The 22170-nt window shown below is 35.5% G+C and overlaps 1 protein-coding gene and 1 long non-coding RNA gene across 2 annotated transcripts; one reads left to right on the top strand and one right to left on the bottom strand.

The window, feature by feature from the left end:
* Positions 1 to 1624: 1624 nt before the first annotated feature.
* On the bottom strand, positions 1625 to 18071 carry LOC122824884. The gene is made up of 3 exons (XR_006369559.1): positions 17736 to 18071; positions 5234 to 5438; positions 1625 to 2034 (listed from the first exon to the last, which is right to left on the bottom strand). It is a non-coding gene; the product is annotated as an uncharacterized LOC122824884 (long non-coding RNA).
* Positions 5462 to 22123, top strand: fmn1 (formin 1). Its single transcript, XM_044105729.1, has 17 exons — positions 5462 to 7038; positions 7209 to 7314; positions 7986 to 8047; positions 8956 to 9551; positions 10060 to 10198; positions 10649 to 10736; positions 10885 to 10946; positions 11025 to 11113; positions 11870 to 11999; positions 12079 to 12225; positions 12852 to 12911; positions 13144 to 13264; positions 18407 to 18499; positions 19285 to 19336; positions 20045 to 20194; positions 20348 to 20429; positions 21916 to 22123. Exons 1-17 carry the CDS (start codon positions 5794 to 5796, stop codon positions 21958 to 21960), a joined length of 3267 nt encoding a protein of 1088 aa, XP_043961664.1. The 5' UTR covers positions 5462 to 5793; the 3' UTR covers positions 21961 to 22123.
* The last annotated feature ends 47 nt before the right edge of the window (positions 22124 to 22170 follow it).

Below are 22170 nucleotides of genomic sequence, written 5' to 3'. Positions count from 1 at the left end.
CAAGTTAATTGCATACTCACATGAGGTGAAGGACACCCGTAATGAAAATTAATCAGTGAGCTCTAATGGAGTGGAATAAATGTAACCTGCTCCTAATTTTATTTCACTTTACTTTTGCCCAAACAGTAACAATACTGTTTAAACATACAAACGGTTTTTACTTACCATTAGTGATGGGCTATCTGAAGCCAGGCTTCGAGGCTTGTACCGAGTAATAAGGGGGCGTGTCAATGAAGCCCCGCTTCGAGGCTTGTGTCGTCTTGCTGAAAACCACGTGACTGGCAACAAACGAGGCCTCGCATTGCATGGGTCACGTGACTGCTTCATTTTGCGTGTCGGTTTTCAAAATAAAAGCCGTGATGAGCCGCTGCTTGATCGCATGAGTGGAGCATTTGTCTTCATAAGTGGCCGAAATAAAAGGAACCTTTTATAGTTCATGTGTATTAATGATTTTGATGATGACACTCATCAAAATGTAATGTTTGTTACCAGTTTTCTCAATGGTTTATTGTGGCATATTTTATGACTTTATATTTATGTGTTTTTATTAAGTAAAACATTTTGACACTGCATCGTTGCTGAAATGTGCTACACAAATAAACTTGATTGAAATGGAGCCAGCAAGAAGAAAAAATCTGACATCAGGGAATACTTTGAGATGATTCACTCACAATATTCTTAAATAACAATAATTAAACCCTTCACCTCTAAAATTTTCACCTTCTTGAAATTTTCACCATTTCTTTGTTCAGCAAAAATATATCAGTCTTGCACAGCAGAAACAGACTTAAAGCTGTTGGACGAGTAAAATTCTGGCTTATGAGTAAAAATACAAGGGATCAGATCAGAGAGCCAATAGAAGGTTTTTCAGGAGGCAAATCAAAACTCAAAGAAAACTGTCTGCCCCAACAAGCACTGGACTCCGAGTACACCAAAACAAATGTCTACTGTTAAATCAGTCAATGACAGAAGAAAACAGCCATTAGGATTGGCAACAAATAATTTTAATAACTAAAAAAGATTAGTTAAATAGGATTTAATTGACTCTCCTGTTACTAAACGTGAGTTTGACAAAAACTTTGTGACAATAGTGCATTTACTAATTGTTTTTAAATATGTCTGTCTGAGTAACAAGGCCACAGCTTCACCAGCAGGTGTCACTAGTGAGAAATGAATGAAGCATCGAGTAATGAACTTTTGGGCAAAGCAATGGGCCGGAAGCTTCATTGCTTCATGAGGCTTCATTTGCCCATCACTACTTACCATAGCTGCGTTTCCATTACAAATGTGTGCAAATATTGTGCCAATGTAAAAAAAAACACAACTTCACAATTGCGATGTTACTATTAAATAAGAAACACAATTAAAATCGCACATGAATAACTTTCTTCACGCAATAAATCATTAAAAACAGGTCGCGACAATATACCCCTGCCACTTCCTGTCGTCTTCTTCTTCGTGGATTACGCTAGAGGAGACATCCGGTTGTTGATCACGTGACGCGAAAAAAACGAAGTAATTTTGTTGCAGTTTTGCGAAATAAACCCTTTACTATACGGCCAAAAAACACACCTCATCCTAGGACCAAAACTATATTTTAAAAGATGAGAGTTTCTTTTAAATTGGTGTGTTTTCATTAAGCAACTTTATTTTGAAAATATCATATTGCACAATTATATGGTAAATGGAAACACAGCTGATTGCAATTTACAATCCTAAAATCAACATTGATTAACATAAAATTCTGAGGTTTGGTACAAACACAGAAAGCAATATCCATCAAAATAATATTGTGCAACATTTGTGCCTTATCCCCCTGAAAAATAAAATAGCTAATGAAAAATCTCTAAATTAATGACATTTAAAACGGTTTGCGTCTTGTTGCCTGCAGAGGAAGCCCTGCAGAGGCAGGAGGAGATCTGGCAGCAGGAAGTGGAGGAGTCTCTGTCCCGCTGCAGGTCTCTCTTTCATCCATCACGACCAAAACATGTCGACTTTCTGCGCATCACTGCTCCTGATGATGAATTTTCCCACCTGACGGTGAGTCAAATAAATAAAACTTATCACTTAAAAAAAAAAATCTTGTTTTTACAATGCTTTATTAGGAAGGAGAAAATATTTACATAAGTTGCAGGTTCAAAATGTGGACATCTTGTAGGGAATGAAAAAATTCTTAAATATCTTGAACCAAAATGCTTTCTACATTCCCCCTACATCTACTGAGCCAACAAACAAACCTCTGTGTTGCATTAGTCTCAGGATTTGATGAAAAATATTCCTTTACATTACATATTTACATCACATAATTCTCTTATTTTTCACTGTCTGATTAACTGGGAAAAAGGACAAATATATATGCAGCTCTGGAAAAAATTTCCATCCCATTGCACTGAATCTCGTTGAAAACCTCGAGGTTTTTCCACCAAATGTTGATTTCTGAACTTTTCCCGAGTTAAAACATTACTATTGTTGTTTCTAAATGAATATGAACTTTTCTCACTCTTTGAGGTCTGAAGGCACTGCATCTTTTTTGACCATTTCTCATTTTTTCTGCAAATAAATACTAAATCTTTACTTGTAATCTCAGAGACGTGTTGTCAGTAGTTCATAGAGTAAAAGAACAAAGTTCATTTTACTCAAACATAAACCAATAAAGAGTAAAATCAGAGAAACTGATCAATTTAAGTGGTTTCTTAATTTTTTCCAGAGCTGTATATGTATAAAAACATGTTGATATTTTCTGACATGAAGCTCCTTATGCGCTAAAACCCTAGAAACATGAGCCGAATACATTAAGTAGGATTTGTACTGCGCTGATTTATGATGTATTGTCAGAATGAAAAAGAAAATTAAATAATATATGTCTACAGTTTATTTCATACGATTCTGTTTGTGTTTGCTCATACCCTCATTTGACCCCCAGAGGGAAAACTGAGCAGATTCCTCAGTGGACCGCAGGCCTGTTGCCCAATGAGGACGGATCTTATTTACAAACTGAATGAATCCGACTTCTGTTTGTGAACCAATGTCTGTCTAAGCTCCACAATAACAGATTTCGAAACAAGATATTGAATTTAAATTATGATCACCATTTAAACAGCTTTCAGGTTTCCCCCAGAAAAGCCTGGTGGTTGAGACTCTCTGCAGCCATTCATCCAGAGGCCTGTTGGGTTTTTGAGTTTAAAAAATGTTTAAAGTTGATGGGAAATTTTTAAATATCACTTGGTAATTATGTGCTATTGGAAAATTAATACCCTGACACCAACTCTAAAGTCTTAAAAATGCATACATTTAAAAAACGTTTTTTAAATAAATAAGCAATGCTAAGCCTGTAAAGTAAAGTCTGGTGGCCCACCAGGCTTATAATAGAAACCCTGGCTTTCGTTCCTTTTTCATCCAACATTTTGTTTATTTTTCTTATTACCACCAACTGTCAGAAGACAATATTTATATTTTTAATTGAAATAAAAAATATACATATATATTTTACACTGAAAAAAATGCCTTAAAAAATTAGCTTTTTGCAGAAACATGACAGGTTATCATTCTTTTAGGACTTATATTAGGGCAACTGGTGCAAATTCAAGATAGAAATGATCAGATGAAGATCTGATATTCACATTTTAAACACATTTAAAACAAAAAAAAAAAACATTATGCAGGTTAATTTTCTCCAAATCCAAATCTGAAGTTAATTTTACAGAAGATAATTTTAAATTTTTCAATATAAATGTGTTCTATTACCTTTATATTGTCTTTTTAATCTGATAATTTGCATGCAATTCTGGTCAATTAAACTGATTGTTGCAAAATAAAGAAAAAGTGGACGTCTTATATTAACCTACAGCTTTTTTTTCACATAAACCTTTCGTGCTGCAGCACATCACTACTTTTCTTATGCTGGATGAAATGGAGGATCATATTCATGCATTCTTCTTGCATGAATTTACATAAACATCAAAGTTTAGATCCATTAGTTTTAGTAATCTGCAGCTCATTAAAGCTGCTCCCTTGTAGGGAAACGTAAACATTGAAATAAAATCCTCCATCTCTGTTATCAGTCCTCTGCCTCGAAGCTGCTGGCAAACAAAGGTGGAGCCTGAAAAGGAAGAATAATTCAAACAAAAGCTAGATACGAAAACAGAAGTTTACATTTCCAATTTGATGTTTTTATATTAATAAACAGTTTATTAAAGATTCTTTCAGGTGAGTAGAAAGTGGGAATCCTTTGCCTCTGTGTTACATTTTAGTACTTTCAAAACTTTTTTTTTCTTCCAATCATTTTATCAATTTCTGAGGATTTAAAAATAATTAATTTCCAATTATATTTTTTTTTTATTATTTGTGAATCAATTTTATATTAAGGCAATTAATTTTATAGAATTTTTTTAAATGTATTTGTTTTAATTTTGTTTCATTTGTAACCATTTTATTTATTTTAATCAGAACAACTTGAGTAAAATACAAAATCATTTAAGAAAAATAATTATATGTTTATTGTGTATTTATCTTGTTACTGTTTAAGATGGGTTTTTTTATTTGGCATTTAAAAATTATAATTCTGCTTATTTTTTTTTAGCTTTATTTGATTTATTTATCTTTTCTTGACATTTTTTGTTCAAAACATTTCTAAATGTTAGTATTTTTGAAACTGAATAAAAAAGTAAAGTGAAAGTTAGATATTCAGTTTAATTCAGAATGCAAAATGTAATTAATTAATTTTAAAACTTTTAATTGGAGCTTTGCACACCTAATCAGCTGCAGTTGCATTTGCATTTACATACCAAATGTTTAACAAGTTTCCAATTATTATTTGTGTAACTTTTACATGAAATCATTTTTAGAATTCTTTTTAAATGCATTTATTTTAATTTTGTCATTTGTAACTATTTTATATATTTTTTAATCAGTACAAGACGAGTGTAATACCAAATAATTTACTTTGTGTATTTACACCATGTATCTTACTGTTTAAGATGTTTATTTGTGTTTTGTTTGGCATTTGAAAATCACAATAGTTGTGATTTGTAGCTTTATTTGAATTATTTTTCTACTTTTCTTGTCTTTTTTGTGTAAAACCTCATTAAATGTTAGTGTTTCTTCAATGCTGAAGTGAAGTGAAAGTTAAATATTCAGTTCAATTCAGAACACAAGATGTAATTAATTAATTGTAAAACTTTTAATCGGGCCATTGCACACCCAGCCAGCTGCAGTTGGCATTTCATTTACATACCAAATGTTTAACAAGGGATCCCTGGCCGTCTTGTTTGCCCTCCTTCTGCTGTGGGTGTGGCGCTCCTCCATCTGGTCTGCGTGACTCCTTTTAGGATGTCAGGGTGTCGTAAGAGACGAGCTCATCTGGAGACACCACCTGTCAGAGCTCCGGTCTGCAGGGCGGCGTCCAGGAGGTAAACAGCCTCACCAGGTAGGGAGCAGCACTAAGGAGGAAACCAGCCAGGGATCAGAGGCTGAAACCGGGACTCGGATGGGATTTTAACGGCATGTGGCAGAGCTGAGTCACTCCAACCAGCAGCGCCATGGAAAAGGAGTTGGGAAATTTTCCATTCCTTCTGTGGATTTCTGCGGCTCATGTGAATCACTGAGAGCTGCTTCCACTTGTAGGAGGAACTTGTGGAAAGGATTCAATGGTTCACTTTCGCCAAACTGCAGGATGAGGCTGAAACAGTAAAGTGAAGTTTCCTTGCAAATCATCCTTCAAAGTTGCATGCTGGAAACAATGAAATAATTTAACAAATGACTAATAATCCTCTCTGAAATCTCAGATTGAATCAAATGGAAAAGCCAAGGACTTTAACTAGCCCAATGGAGGCAGAAAATGCAGATTTACTGACAAATAACAGCAAAATGAAGTCTGAAGACGCTTATAACCCGTTCAATGATTCTGAATGCTATTTCACAAAATCTTTGCAAAGTGATGCGTCTTTTACAGAAAAAGAAACAAGGAAACAGTACATCCTAGAGGAACAGAAAACTTGGGTTGAAAGCATTGAAATTGCTTCAGATACAGAGAATTGGATGCCAAATAACGATGAGATTAACTCTGCAGTTGAAGACAAAGTGAATGACTGCAAGGAAGTTGATCTGTCACTGGACAAATTTGGTATAACTGAAGCTATTTCCCCAAAATGTCCCCAAAACGATGAGCAGGATGACATAAAAAGGACTGAAAATAATGGTGCACATTTTCAGGAAGACGGTTTCTCACTTGTGCATTCTGCAGTGGAAACCAAACATCCTGTGATAATTGTAAAACGTTTGATTTATGCTGTTGAAGAACAGGAACCAGAGTTGGAGGACGCTGAAGGTAAAGAGAAGAGGAAATATTCTGAATATGAAGAAGAAGACGCCTCTGCACGTTTCCTTTCCAGCCCAAATGACTTTCCACTTCATATTAATAAACAAACTGTTAATCCTCCGATCGGGTCAACTCTGACAAGAGCTACTTTCTCTCCAGGATGCCCAACAGACAAAAAGGTCGCGTTCCCGGTTCTGTTCAGCGGCCTGCGGGGCTTAAGGAAGGGAATCGGTGGGCCTGAGAATGGCACATCCACTCAAACCAAACAGAGTCCTCCGTTTGCAAAAAGTCCAGTTTTCACAGAAAAACAGAGCGACACAAAGACCCAGAACGGATTTCTGGACCAGATCTCCCATATTCTGAATCAAGAAAAAGCTCCTGGTGATAAAAAGGATGAAGATTTGGTGACTGAAACACATCAGGATGAAATCGGAAACCAGTTGGATGGAAATGATGAACCTCCAGACAGTAAGAGGAGAGAACCTCAAGCAGAAGAAGATACAAAACCAGTCGAGCCGACCAGATCTCTGTCGAGCGCGGAAGCTGCTTTCGATGCCTTCAAGGCCTTTTTCACACCAAAACCTCTGAAGAAAGACTCAACAGAGCGGATCGACCTGGAGGCAGTGAGGAAGAAGATGAGAAACGATAAAGATGTGCTAAGAACAATTTTTGAAAGAACCTCCAAAAAAACACTAGAGAAGAACGATGCATGTGATGGAAAAGTAAGAACACATCACTTATAGTTTCATGCAGAAACTCTTGGTGAAAGCAAAACAGAATCCTTTTAGAATGATAAATGCATGCTTAAAAACTTTGCATAGCTTCTGATTATGGCTACAGGGAGCAGAGACTGTATTTTAGGAGTCAAAATAACTCTGTGGTTAACTTACAGTCAGAGACGCCCACAGCAGAAGGAGAGGAAAAAACTCCTGGTCGTCTGCAAGCCGTGTGGCCACCTCTCAAGGAAGAAAAGGTTGGCCTGAAGTATACAGAAGCAGGTACTAATCAGTTTATAACAAGATAAATCCGAGATTTATCTCGTTATAAATACAAGATTTTAGAACATCTTGGATGTTATAAAAATCCAAGAGATTTCTTGGATTTTCACTTGTCACTGTTAAAACTTAATTTGTTGTATTTTATAGGCATAAAAACTAAACTTTTACATTTTCCTTCATTAAACAAAATTTCCTCCAGTATATATTTGTGTTATAATGAATCAAAGAAAATCTAAAGTGTTGAAGGAAGTAACTTACTCCATTAATTTCATATTTTTCATGACTTGAGGGAATTTTTGAAATGTCTGAGCAATGGTGAAACTGAGCTTCACTGTACACACCCACATCTCTGCAAACAGTCAGAAAGACGACAGTAAATACACTTTGTAATTCACCTTTCAGTATTTCTAGTCATCCATTAGCAGATGAATGTTTACTTAAACTGTTTGCTCAAGTTGCAAGTGAGCGGTCATCTTTTTGCCGTGAGAAATTTTTCTTCTTGGATCTTTAGGCATGTGCAGCAATCATCTGGTCACATTATAGAGACGTTTGTTTGATAGTGATTTTTTTCCAATTATTTCTTTGGCTCCAGTGAAATGTTAACATTTTGAGAGGTCTTGTTCAGTTTTGTTTCTGGGATGCTAAAGCAGTATTTTGTTATTTCCTGGTAGAGCACCAGGCCGCTGTCCTGCAGCTGAAAAGGGAATGCAAACAGGAGCAGGAGAAGCTGCAGGTCAGTATAAAATACATAAAAATATCTAGTTTTAAGATTTTCTAAAAATTCTCAATTCTTAGTTTCAGACTTGCACACAAATGCAATCTAAAGACTCGATAGAAAATAAACATTTCCGATTTATAAAAGGTCCAAAGTCTGCGACAGTTTTTAGGCTTTTGCAGAAAGAAAAAAAAAGAAAAAGAAAATTTCTGCCAAAAAATTTCTCAGAAATTTTCTACAAAAAAAATCCAAGAAAACCTCTGAGTTTGAAAAGTTGAAAAATTTCTACTTTTGAAACTCAGAAATGTCCAAGTTTTTTCTAGAATATTTCTGAGATCAATCTATAATTTTCAGATTTTTTTAGATTTACTACTTATTTATGCAAGCGACAAAAGAATACGTTGTAAAAATATTTTCACATCAATAAAACCCTTTCTAATAGGCCAGGTTGGTTTATTACATTATTGCCAGAAGGAATATTAAAAATATAGCATAAGATCAAGAAAATGTCTGTGAATGTTAAAATAAGATTAATGACTACACTTAGGTCTTGTTTTACTTTATTATGTTGCTAACACAGATAATAAATAAACACTATTTGAAAATAAGCTGAGAAAATAACGTCCATTTTCTGTTTTAGAAATACTTATTGCAGCTCTTTGCAACAAAGTTCTCCCTTCTGACAGCTTTTCTAATTTCTGCCATCATCACTCTTTTTCTCATTAAGATTGTTTTCTCCAGAAAATTCAAAGAATTAAAAATAATAATAATAAAGTAATTAGGTAGTAGTTTGGGGACTCGGCTCAACAAAGTTTTTTATCCCACAACACAACAAGTTTTCAGCTTTTGGTCAAAGACAAAACAAATGTTAGATTGCCAAAGTGAGTGACCATGCTATTTTCTCCTTTTACTAACATTATTTTCAGGAGGATTATGAGCGTCAACTCTGCAAACTGAGGGACGAAAACAGAGACAATGTTGCTCGCCTGGAGTTGATGCTTGAGCAGCTACAAGCTAAAGTCTCACAGGTTTGGAGCCAACATCCCGATGGGCTCAAAGATGTTGCCGTTTCCACAACCGACGGCTTGAAGGACAACTCCTTCCGCAACGTTAGCATCCAAACTGACAGAGAAAACCTCATCACAAGTCCTGAAGATGGTGACATTACCACGACAACCTGCTCGGATCTTCAGCAGTCATTGGAAGCCTCCAAAAATCCAGACATGGTTTCCACAGGAGAAGTTTTGTCTTCTTCTTCTGTGGTTTCAACGTTACCTCAGAGTCATCCTCCTAGTTCTCAGAAACAACACAGTTTGTCTCCTCCTCCACCGCCTCCTCCGCCTCCACCACCAGGTGTCGCTCCTCCACCTCCTCCTCCACCACCACCAGGTGTCGCTCACCCACCACCTCCTCCATCAGCAGGGGGCGTCATTGCCGAAAAACCTCCACGGAAGCAGGCAGTGGAACCTTCCAGAGCCATGAAGCCGCTTTACTGGACCAGAATCCAGATCCAAGATGACAAGTAGGTTTGAGCATTTAAAACTAAATTGACTAGAAGTTTATTTTGCATATTCAATATTTATTTATCGAGACTGATGCCGTTGTTTCTCTCATTCTGCTGCATGTTGGCACGGATCCGGTATAGGATTTTCAAAATAAAAGCTCCTCCAGACTCAATACATAGAACGGACATATTTAATTATTTCTTGCGTGGCCCGATACCAATTGGTCCGCGGCCCGGTGGTTGGAGACCACTGATGTATAAGGGTTCACACAAAAAAGTTCTTAAAATGTTAGAAACAATGTATTAAAACAAAATTATTATTATTAATAATAATAATAATAATAATAATAATAATAATAATAATAATATTTTAGCTTTGGCATGTTGCAGTTTTTCCTCTAATAAATAACGGCATTCAAGAATATTTTCAGGTTGAGTCAAATAACATTCCAGCCGGCTAATACATGCAGCTTATTGGAAACTAATTTCTTCAGTTAATATTACTGATTTACTTTTCCATCTTTAGTAACCACTCGCTGTGGAACATGTTAGAGGAACCACACATAAACGCCAATGAGTTTGAGGATCTCTTTGCTAAAACAACTACGATGGAGAAAAGGAAGCCGCTGCTTCAGGCCTATGAGAAGAAAGCAAAAGCCAAAAAGGTACGAAGCATCCTTTAAACATAAAACACAACTCGGCTTCCAGAACCTGTTTTACTGAAGATATACTGTTTCTCCACTAGAGGGAGTCAATTCCAATACTTTTGGGAACCAATTTCTGAACGTCTCAGTTCTCATCAACAAAAGTTAGTTAAAATCATCGTGGTTTTAGGTTTTAATAACTGTAATTTATTAACTGGAATAGTTTTTCCAATGTATGATCTGAATAAAAACTCCAATTTCTTTGTTGTCTCTTTCAAACATTTAAAACATTGAGCTTCACCAACACATAATTAAAACTAAATTCATGATGTGAAATAGCAAAATATGACACTTTCAAGTAGAAGGAAACACTGTAACATGATCTGTATTATTTCAGGGCCGTCGTTACTAACGCCTCATTAATGGTTTCTGATGGCCAGGTTGTCATGGTAACCGTTTGGTTTTTTTTAGATCATTAAACTGCTGGACAGCAAACGCTCTCAGGCTGTGGGCATCCTCATATCCAGCCTCCATTTGGAGATGAAAGATATTCAGCAAGGTCGGTGGATTTTACTGATTTACACACCAATTTCATAAACTGGAAACATATAGATTTGAAGGTTTGAAAGCCCTTAATTTTGTTAATTGTGATTATTTTATTTTGTTTGCTACTTTTAAACCTTTTCTGTAATTTTTCATTCTTTCAGCTGTTCTGACTGTGGATCATTCTGTGGTGGACCTGGATGCTATCGAGGCACTTTATGAAAATGTTTGTACTACACACAAAGCTTTCTGAATGTTAAGCAAATATTCAGAGTTTTGTTTTAAAATGTGATTTTGCTGATAGAGAGCTCAACCGGATGAGTTGGAGAAGATCAGGAAACACTGCGAATCGTCTGAGGAAGATGATGTTAAACTGCTGGACAAGCCTGAGCAGTCAGTTTTTACATTAACTCGTTTTGTGGTCAACTATGCCAGAATCCAAGAGCACACATTTTCAGTTTGAAAGCAGGATTTCATGCCATTTGTTCTCAAAACTTTTAATACTTTCGCTTATATTTTCATTTTGAAAGAACGACTTCATGCCTTTCTTCTCAAAACTTGTAATGCTTGTACTCAAAACGTTGGCTCTCTTTGAAATATTCTCTGTGCTCTCTCCTTTCTCCTCTTCTCTGCTCAATTGGAACAGAAAAGTACCGTCGCCTAGCAACCTCTCAGCCAATAGAATGCAAGTATTCTACTGGGTGCGTTTGTTTCCTTCTAGTGGGTGTGCCTGTGTGGCTACTATCGGTTGTAGCAACCTGCGCCCTCTATCTATCTGTCCATCCATCCAGGCTTATAGATTATAGATATATATATACACGTTTGCTGTTAGTTGTTTTATATATATATATATATATATATATATATATATATATATATATTGCTCCAACCACAAGTACAAAATGATTCGCGAGCTTTTCAAGCGGCGGAGATTTGATCCAAGCAGAGACAAGTTTTGAGCATGAGGAGAATGAATATTTGAAAGAGAGCAGAAGTTTTGAGTAAAAGCATTGCAAGTTTTGAGAAGAAAGACATGAAGTCCTGCTTTCAGGCTGAAAATATGTGCTCTCAGATTATGGCAGAAAAACTTTCTCCATACTATGGTGACATGAAATGGACCAGAAGATAATTTTTGTGAATGTTCTCCAGGTTCCTGTATGAACTGTCTCAGATTCCAGACTTTCCTGGGAGAGCTTGCTGCATCATCTTCCAGTCGACTTTCACCGATGGGATTTCCTCAGTTAAACGCAAGCTGAGCTCCGTCTCATGTGTCTGCAAGGTGGCCATCAGAAAAAAGCCTTAACGGAGAACTCCAGTAAACATCAGCTCCCAGTCAAATGAGTGCATCTGGTTTACAGGTTCTGCTGGAGAGCAGCGGTGTCAGGGAAGTGATGGGACTGGTGCTGGCGCTGGGAAACCACATGAACGGAGGCAGCAGGATCAGAGGCCAGGCCGACGGATTTGGTCTGGAAATCCTCCCGAAACTTAAAGATGTCAAAAGCAGGGTGAGCGCCGATATATGCACATAAACAGGGACTCTTTTTCTGCATGCTTTACCTCAACTCATACGTTTTACAGTGAACAGTAAAGCAGAACGGTCTTTATTTGTAAACTTCTAATGCTGGTGGTATTAGAAGATCTAAAAACACAATTTTTAGGTCTTTTGAATACCTACTATAATATATAAACCAACACTTTTTACTTGATTTAGAATCACTTGAGAGGAAAACAAACATAATAGTTTGGTTTACAAAAGTGTAAATAAATTCAGTTGTTACATATTTATTACATTTCTCAACAAAAGCTTCTGGATTCAATTATGTTATATGTGTGCAATAATAAAAATGATTATTCGTATTTGATATGCAGTGATTTACATGCATTTCTAATTGTGTTTACAGAATAACAAACATAATTGCAATATAATGAAATATAAACACTGAATATTTCATATTAAATCACAAACCATAAGGTAGACTGACTGACAATAGTTGGCTACAAAAAAGATATTTAGACAACTTCTCAGATTACACTCAGATACATAACATATCTTTAAATTAGGTACATCATATGATAAAGAACAAATGTTTTATATAATATTTTTGATGTGGCTCCAACATTTTCCTCTCAGGACAACCGGATCAGCCTGTTGGACTACATAGTATCGTACTACCTGCACAACATGGACAAGGTATTGGAAATGAAACTTTTTTTAGTCATCTGTACAGGTTGCTTTAAATTAAGGATTTGTTTGTGGGTTTTTCTGTGGAAAATGGTCAAACTAAATAAGCTTCAAGTTTTTAAAAATGACGATTGACAGAGACCAGGTGGAGACTTAAACATGACAATTTACTAAGCTAAATGCTGTTCATTATTAGCTGAGCAGGAACGTTAAAGCTAATGTTTTGTTTGTGTTCCCACAGAACGCTGGAACAGAAAAGTCCATGTTTCCTCTCCCTGAGCCTCAGGACGTCTTCACGGCGGCTCAGGTCAAATTTGATGACCTTAACCGAGATCTGAGGCAGCTTGAACAAGACTTGACAAGTACGTGGCGCTAACATGTAAAATGTAAAAATATGACTTTAATCATGATATCTGAGGTTAAAACATGACTGACCAACAAACGCATCATGGCAGATGTTCCTGCACTGTAAAACATTTGAGCCGCAGTTTGTTGTGTTTACTGTCTTCTACATTTTAAGTCAAATAAATTGATCAAGTTTTGGATTTTGAACCTAAATATGCGAGTTTGTGAAAGACAAACTTGCAGTAGTAAGTTGTGATATATTTTTATTAATCGTTCAATAAACTAGAGTTTTTAGGTTCCCAGAATGCTTAGCGGCGTGTTTTTGTATGCTGAGATAGAAGTGTGTTACATTGAACTGACTCTTGTGTTTTATTTTAAATAAATAATTATTTCAATGTAGTTTGAGGATAATGTTCTGTTCACACTGAATGTTTTTGCGCTGAATTTAATAACATTCATTATGAGATCAGATTTTTTTTTCATGCAGTTTGAAACAAGAATTTAAATTATTCTAAAGTAAAATAAATAGTTATTGTAACTTGATGGTGTGAGTAAAATAATGGAGAAATGTGGCTCTTTAACCAGGTGAGGGAAATTTTTTTTACTTGCATATTGTGAAATAATTATTTGGTTTAAATTGCAGCATTAAGTTAAAAATCACAATTCGAGGTTAATGAACTTGAAAAACAATGTTTAGACAACTTGTTTCTTGTTGTTAAATCAACTTCATGAACTTTAATTTCCGAGTTAAAACCAAAACAATTTTCTTGTCGACTTTAATTGCATTTTCAAGGCAGCAGGTAGACTTCCATTTTCAACTTAAACCAAATTCAAATGTTTTACAGTGTGCCGACCAAACCTCTGTTCAGTGTGGTTTCCCACTGAGGATCTGTTTTTACTCTGGACTGAAAGTCTGCAAAGTCTGATGACAGAACAAAAGATTTCCTCTCCTCTTTCTTATCCCCCATGACGCCATCCTGCATGCCAGTCAGCCACTCTGAAGACAATGCTCACAATGCACGATTATGATTGACTGCTTTGTTGTGTCCCTGTGAGTTTCTGCGTTTCTGATATACTGGCCTGGCGCCTTCCAGATCCAGCTCCTAATCCCTCTGCCCATCAGATCTCCCATTGTTGTGCCTTTTGTGCCCATGTCGCCAGCGCAAGGAGACTGTTGCCTTCTGCTTATGTAATCTCCAGACCTTCAGTATCTGCAGCATCTCTGCAGAGAAGCATGCATCCTTAACCTGCGCCGTTGTTTCACCTGGGCACCCGTGTGGCCCTGAGATGTGCACAGCAGATAGTTTTCTCTTCCTCTCAACACGGCTTTGTCTCAACCCAAACTACCGAAGGATCTAGATCTGCAGTCGCAGCTTCCTTTGGTTCAGTCTGTTTGAACTGCCCTCATGCCTGGTTACCAGCTCCGCTTTTGTCTTTCTTCACTCTCCCTGTGAATGTTTGGAAACGGACGCTTTTATTGTGCTTTGGTTTCTCTTAAATCATTCATCTTGACCCCATTTTCTGACGAAAACACTCTCACATCAAGACATATACCGGCTTGATAAACCGTGTTTGAATTTCAGGCTTTGAAAACAACAAAAAAATTGGATAATGTTTTAGAATTTACAAACTGTTTCCACTTCTAATGTAAAATATTTCCTGTATAATTAAACTAAACTCAAGGCCCGGGGGCCGAATCTGCCACACCATAGCTTTAAATTTGGCACATATACACCAGAACCATAAAGATAACATATTATTTTTTCAATCAAATCAAAGCAGTTTTTTATCTATTTGCTGCCAAATTACAGCAATTAAATCCCTCCTTTTTTGTGGAAATCAATCCGAAATAATCACTTTTTCAAACTAATGTAAAATTATAGATTTTCTGTTCAAAAACATTGGGTTTAAATGACAAACTCCCACTTGTAGGTGGCAGTATGTCTAACTTCTACTGCACTGCTTCCTCAGCATTTACTTGATGTCAAGTTATATTCCGTGACCGATATCAAAAGTCAAAGTTACTGTCTTGCATAAGGGAAAGTAACGCAAAATTAACTGCAAATATTTTGACATTAGCACCAACAAATCTGCAATTTTAATTGTGAAAAAAATACAAAATAAATCACAAAATCTTGGACGACTGAACAAATGTGGAAAAATGTTCAATATTATTTAATTTTAAGAAGTTTTTATCAAACTTAGACACAGCTATTTATTAATATTTTAAGTGTGTTAATGGTTTTTATCAATACATTCTGGCTCTTGTGGCTAAAAATCTAAATGAGTTTTACATTCCTGATTTAGGGGGTAAAAAACAACCGAAACTTTACAGAAGCACCTTTTCATTCAGTTCCACTGCCAGATTATTTTACATGCAAGAAATCTTTTCCCATGTTGCAGATGAAATAATCTGCTAGTGGAACCAGTACTTTTCCATATTTGACTTTTATTGAGTAAAACAAGCTCCTATATCAGGATTAAAAGAACTGCAAACGACCTGAAAGTATCCCGCATGCGCACTAGAAGGCGCAATAATGTCGCACGAAAGCGAGCTCAGTGTTTTTCCAACAGCCACAAAAAGGAAGAAGTGTTCAGTGAAGTAAACATGGATGCTAACGGTGGAGCATAGCTTACAATTTTGAAGTTGTTGTCCGACTGGAACCAGCACAGTAACAACTTAATACCCATTATTGTCCGTCATGGTTGTTTTTCTTCCTGCTTGCACGAAACGGGACGCAGAATAGTGACTTTTGTCGAGTATCGATGACGTGCAGGACCTGGCCATTAGGATTCAAGTCACAATTGAAAATATCGGAAACTTATCAGATATCCAAGTGCCCTGGGACGCATTCGAAAAAAATCCGACCGGTGTTCAGACTGTCATGAAAAGATCAGATACGGGTCGCATTATGGCAAAAATTATACAAAAACTTGGAATTGGGTCACTTCGGGCTGCAGTGTGAATGCAGCCTAGAATTTGGGGTTAAGTGCGTTGCCTAGCAACCCACAACTTCCTCTGCTACTTTTCCCACCGAGCCACAGTTTGTGTAAATGCAGTCTCACATCAGACAACGCCCTTATTTTCATCATCCGTCTGTGTTTATGTGAAGTTTATGTGACCTCTTCAGTCTGACAGAAGAAAACTTTTTAGTCAGAACCAAAATTCAGACAAAAGGAAACGTGGAGATAGGCCGCCTTAACAGTTTACACAAATCCTAAATGAAAACACTATTCTCTTTTGTAACCTTATCTGGGAGATGCGGATCAAGCGTCAGGGCCGGGGAGCCCGGCTCCATTATGGCTGGCTCCGGAGACTGGCTCCACTGATCCACTGATTGGACCCAGACGGCTCAGAAACAGGGACAGAGTAATCAGAGCTGGGTAGTAACTAGTTACATTTACTCAGTTACATCTACTTTTTAGAAAAACAAATACTTTTTGTAGTATTATTACTAGCTTTACTTTTTACTTTTGTAATTTTATAATAAAGTATTTTTACTCTTACTTGGATTTTCTTCCCACTGAATGAACATTTTAACCAAAGGTTCACCAGACACAGACACACACCCTGCAGTTTTTGTTAAAGTTTTGTAAGTTTTTTATTGAAAGAAACTGATTTGGAAACATTTTCTTTCACCTGATTTTATTATTTTTGTTAGTTATATGAATTATTGTCATTTTGGTCCTTAAAATACCAACATTTACACTTAACTTTATTTTTTGATGTAATTTTTAAATGTTAAGTGATTGATAATTTAAATGATCAGTTACTCAGTACTTGAGTATACTTTTTACCAAATATTCCTTTGCTTTTGAGTAATTCCTTGGACAGCTACTTCTTACTTTTACTTAAGTAGTTTTATTATGAAGTATCGCTATTCTTACTTGAGTAAAATTTCTGGACTTCAAAAACGTCCTCATTTAAATCCAAAATATTAGCATTCAAAAGCTGATTTTGCCAAATCATAGTAAAATACATAGTTTTCCTTTGTAAGACAATCATTATTTTTGCCTTGCTGTTAATACATTAAATTAGACTAAATGTTTTCTGTTTAGGTTATTTTGGATAACAAAAATAATTCCTACTTGCTTAATAGACCAAAAATGAAAGACAATAGCTAAGAAGTTATAAGTTTGCATAAATTACTTTACTATTTGGTAGTATTGCTTTCTAAAAAATATGATTTTTTTTTTTGTTAAATGTTTTGAATGTTGTTCAGCCCAGAAGATTTTGTGATAGCCACTCAAAACCATCAACTTTATTATTCTTAAGCAACACACATGTTTAAATTTAATGTCAATCATTGTCAGTTTTGTAGTCAGGCATCTTGTTCAGATGGTTTAATGCAGCTGTTTCATCTATGATTTTTAATTTTGGTTTACTTTCATACAAGCTTCTGCACACTTATATCCAGTCTGGTGGAATCTGTCTTCCTTTGAAAAAATGGCGACAAAACGAAGCAAAAAAACGGCATCTTTACTCACGTTGTATTCCAACCACAAGGGTTCATCAAGCCAGCCTGAAACTTCTCTGTTCCACTCCCAATAAGCCTGACAGGTGTTTTTTGCAAGTGGTGGTGACCAACGTCCATCTTGAGGACTTCCGCTTAGCTCCGATAGCTGTCCGGTGCTAACACTGTTAGCATCCTCAGCAGCGGTGGAAGGATAGCTGCTGCACAGTTGATCTCCTTCATCCAGATTAATGTTTATTTGTTGGTCGGAGTCTGCTTAAAAAAAAAATCATCATTCTGTGATTCCATTTGAGGAACTTTTGGTTTAAAAAAAATTAAAAGATCCATATTCGTATAATGTATTCCGGAAGTGATAATGCGCATACGCAAAGTTCAAATCTTGTTGCGTCACGTGATTAATTTCTTTTTTAACTCAATATAGAATAATTAATTTTTTTCTTTGAAAATTGTATGTATTTTGAGAAACAGCCAAAATACATTAAATTTTTAATTTAATTTTAAAAAAATAATAATAAATTAGTTGAAAAAACGAAAAACTAAATCAAATATTTCCAGGGGTTTGCCATAGCGCCCCCTATTGCTCACCTGGCGCCGCCACTGTTTCTCTGCCTGTTTTTATACTCTAAGAAATTAAAATTGTTCTGGTATATTAAATTGTACTTTTTGTTTTTATTTTTACCTTAGGAGTCGAGAAAAATGTCCATAAAGTCTGTTCAGAGTCTTCTGAAGAACACCTGCAGCCATTTAAGGACAAGATGGAAGCTTTTGTTTTAACTGGTGAGAATATAAAATAAAATTATACTTTTATATGTGCATGTTAAAAAAGGTAGTTAAGGAATAAATGCTTCAGAATAAGGAAACCAAATAAGGAAATGTCAATTTAAATGTTTGTTTTGTCTAAGATAATCCGTTCACGTCTTTCTTATCTATTCATGTTTTCTCTCATTAGTTCTAGTCCTGAGCTCTTTTAAAATATTTAGTTTTTTCTCTTTGTAGATCTTTATGTCCGTGTCTCAGGTGTCTATGTAGAAAACAAGCACACATTTTGTATAAATTGGGTTGTTTGTGTCACATTTCTTACAGGAAACAATCATTTTTATCGCTATTATTAGCAAATTTTGCATCTGTTAATTTTATTTACTTCAAAATTAAGCCATTAAGGTTTTATTTCAATCAATTTTAGGTGCAGTATTTAATTCAGCTTTCTTCTTTTGCAGTCTTTTCTTGTCAGAATCAATCCAAACAATGTTTTGGCTTTGACTCGTTCAGACATTTTTCTGAGGTCTGCAGCAGACTGCCAGAACATTTAGTAAGAGACGGCCGCAGATAATAACTAGAATGACTTATTTTATCATAACAGTGCTGCAGTCTGAACAATGGCCTCACTGTTAGAGGACTGACTGCGTAATTAAAGTTTTTCAGAGGCTAAATGGTCGTCTGGATCTATTAGACACACTTTTCATCAGTACCTGTTCTCCTGCATGTATGTATGTAGGCTTGCAACAGGATACAGCCTGAAGAGGAGCATTGAATTAAATGTTTCTTTCTGTTTTTCTTTGCAGCTCGAAAGGAGCATGCAGAAGCTTCCTATCAGCTGATGACTGTGCAAAAAACGTGAGAAAATTAAACTATTCAATGGAATTCTTATTAAAGCAGTGTTTATGCAGACATTTTTAAAAAAAGAATCAAATTTTCTATTTGAATTTCAGTGTGCAAATACACAATTTTTTTTTTTCAACTTTTTTGTTAACAATATTTTTAAGTTTAAATTTACTTCTGGTTTGCTATATCTGCATTTTTTATGTAATTCTTTATATTTATATTTTATTTTTCTAATTTGGCAAACGTTTCTTATTTAGCAATAATAAAAAAGAAAATTCTTGCAGATCTATATGCAACTCAATGTAATACAGTTTATTATAACTTAATCTCAATATTTTAGGTGAACAAATTTATTAGAGAAATTATTCTCCGTTATAATATTCAGAATCACTTGATGACTAATTATTTTATTACTGCAGTCATTTTGTTCTAAATATATAGTTATTTAACTATAAAGTTTTGCAGCTGAGTGAATGAAATTTTTATTTTCTTTTAAACATTTTCTATGTTGTGAAAACCATCAAATATCTGCATTATCTTGGTTTAATTTAAAGAATGATAAAATAAAAAATAAAAAAAAGAAATATCTCCAGTGGAATTTTGTGGGGAAAAAAATCCTATAAATAATTAAACTAAAAGATGTGATTTTTCTACATTTCTCAGAGTGAGATCTGGCCAAATTTATTATAAAGTCTGTATCTTGTTGTTCTCTGTGTTCAGTTTCCAGGATGTTGCTCTGCACTTTGGACTCAAACCCAAACCCGGAGAGAAGGAGGTGACGACGGGTCACCTGTTCATGCTGTGGTTTGAGTTCAGCGCCGACTTCAAGGCCCGATGGAAGAGGGAGAACAAAACCATCTCAAAAGAAAGGTTTGTGTGTCTGAACGTGTAATTTTCACATTTAATTTCTGGATATTATTAAGTTATCCACTAACCTCAGAGGAAACATTTTGAAAACTCTCCAAAACTTCAGCGGCATCGCTGTGTTTACATTTTCTGAACGCTCCGGTTTTAATCCGACAGATTAAAAGAGGCTCAGCTGACAGTGAAGAGGATCACTGGAGAGAAGAAAGTGGAAACAAGGAAGATAAACCCCAACAGTCTGGTATGACATCAACTTTATGACATTTATTAATGTCTTCTTTGCTTGTTCTGACTTCTAATCCACATGTGTCAAACTGGAGGCCCGTGGGGCAAATCTGGCCCGCCATAGCTTGTTATGTGGCCCTCTAAATTCTAAACTAAACACTAAGTGAGTTTAAATATCATGTTATCAATCAAATAATGACATTTTTATCTATTTACTGCCAAATTATTTCAAACAGTCCCTCCAGTTTCTACAGAATTATAGCGTAAATTCAAGCAAAATCAACAAATTGAGCTAAAAACTGGGAGTTTATTGCAGATTTTATTTGCTGTGCAAGGCAGTGCAGTGAAATGCTAATGTTTGTGCTAATGTTAGCATTAGCCTTTTCCTCAAAGAAAGCTTTTACTTATTTTTCCAGGTTTAGTATAGTGAAAGGAGGAAGTCAATGACAGACAACATGCTACTTATGCCCCACATGCTACTGACAACATTCAGGCTAACATTAGCATTTTGGCTAATTTTAGCTTATGCATTAATTTTAACATACTGAATGGTGCAAGTCCATGTTAGTCAACATTCTTGTGAGTCTCCACATGCTATTTTGTAATTGTTAGCTAAGCTTAGCATTGATGCTAATTTTAGCATCAGAATGCTGGGTCCAAACCGACAGGCACACTTTGGCAGGCCCCAATTAAATTTCTCAAAAATTTTCAAAAACTGTCTTACTTGTTCTGAACAGCTGCCTCAGCTTAAATTGGTGTCAAATTATAAGATCAGATCTATAAACACAATATTGAAGTTTTGGTCGATATCCGATATACTCAAATTAATTTGGCCGATAACCAATACCAATATTGTTTTCCTACACCTAATTACTGAAACAACATGGCTTTCTCTACTGTGGATTAAAATACTGCAGTAACTACCCCGCTCCGCTACCAAATTTCAAATGCTAAGAAGTTAAAAAGCAGTCTGAAGTGTGACATTTTCAACTTGCATTTCGTTTAATGTCAAATGTATTCATGACATTCGCTCTCTAAGACAATGACAAAACTCAGAACAAATTTGGCGTTGTGCTGCAGGCATCATTGTCTTTTGTTTGCCATATAAAAACGTCTTTTATATCAGTGGGTTATTTTGACAGAATGGCCAATGTCTGATATTAAATTTTACAGCTAATATTGTCCGATACTGATACCATGCCGATAATATCATGCAGTCCTTAGCATTTACCATCATAAATAAGCAGAAATATTTCCAGAGTAGTACCACAAACACTTTGAATTTTATTACAATAAAATCACAAAATCCTGGAGGGACTGAAAGATGTTCAATAATATTATTTAATTTTAATGATTAATTTATATTTTAACAGTTTGTGAGCAGGTTTTATAAATACATTCTGGCACAACCGGCCCTTTAAGAGCATTCATGATCTGGATTTGGCCCAAAACCAAAATGAATTTGACACCGCTGGTCTAATCCAATATTTTGCTTCCAACAGAAGGAACGACTGCGCCAGAAAGAAGCTCAAGTTACTTCTCCTTAAAAATGTGAACTTTTTGGCTCCTGATATTTAAATAACCCCAGAAATCTGGAGCAGACTCAAAGAGGACCAGGACAGAAAATCTACATTTTCATCAGCCGACCAAAATATTTGTTCTTTAATGTAATTTAAATATTAAAAATGTGGTTAGTTCAGATCCAACTTTTAGACTTTTTAAAAATTTCTAATTACTTTCACAGAAATAAACAACTT

The sequence above is a fragment of the Gambusia affinis genome, linkage group LG22, assembly GCF_019740435.1.
Source record: "Gambusia affinis linkage group LG22, SWU_Gaff_1.0, whole genome shotgun sequence".
Lineage (NCBI taxonomy): Eukaryota > Metazoa > Chordata > Actinopteri > Cyprinodontiformes > Poeciliidae > Gambusia > Gambusia affinis.
This window is presented reverse-complemented; position numbering and strand designations above follow the sequence as displayed.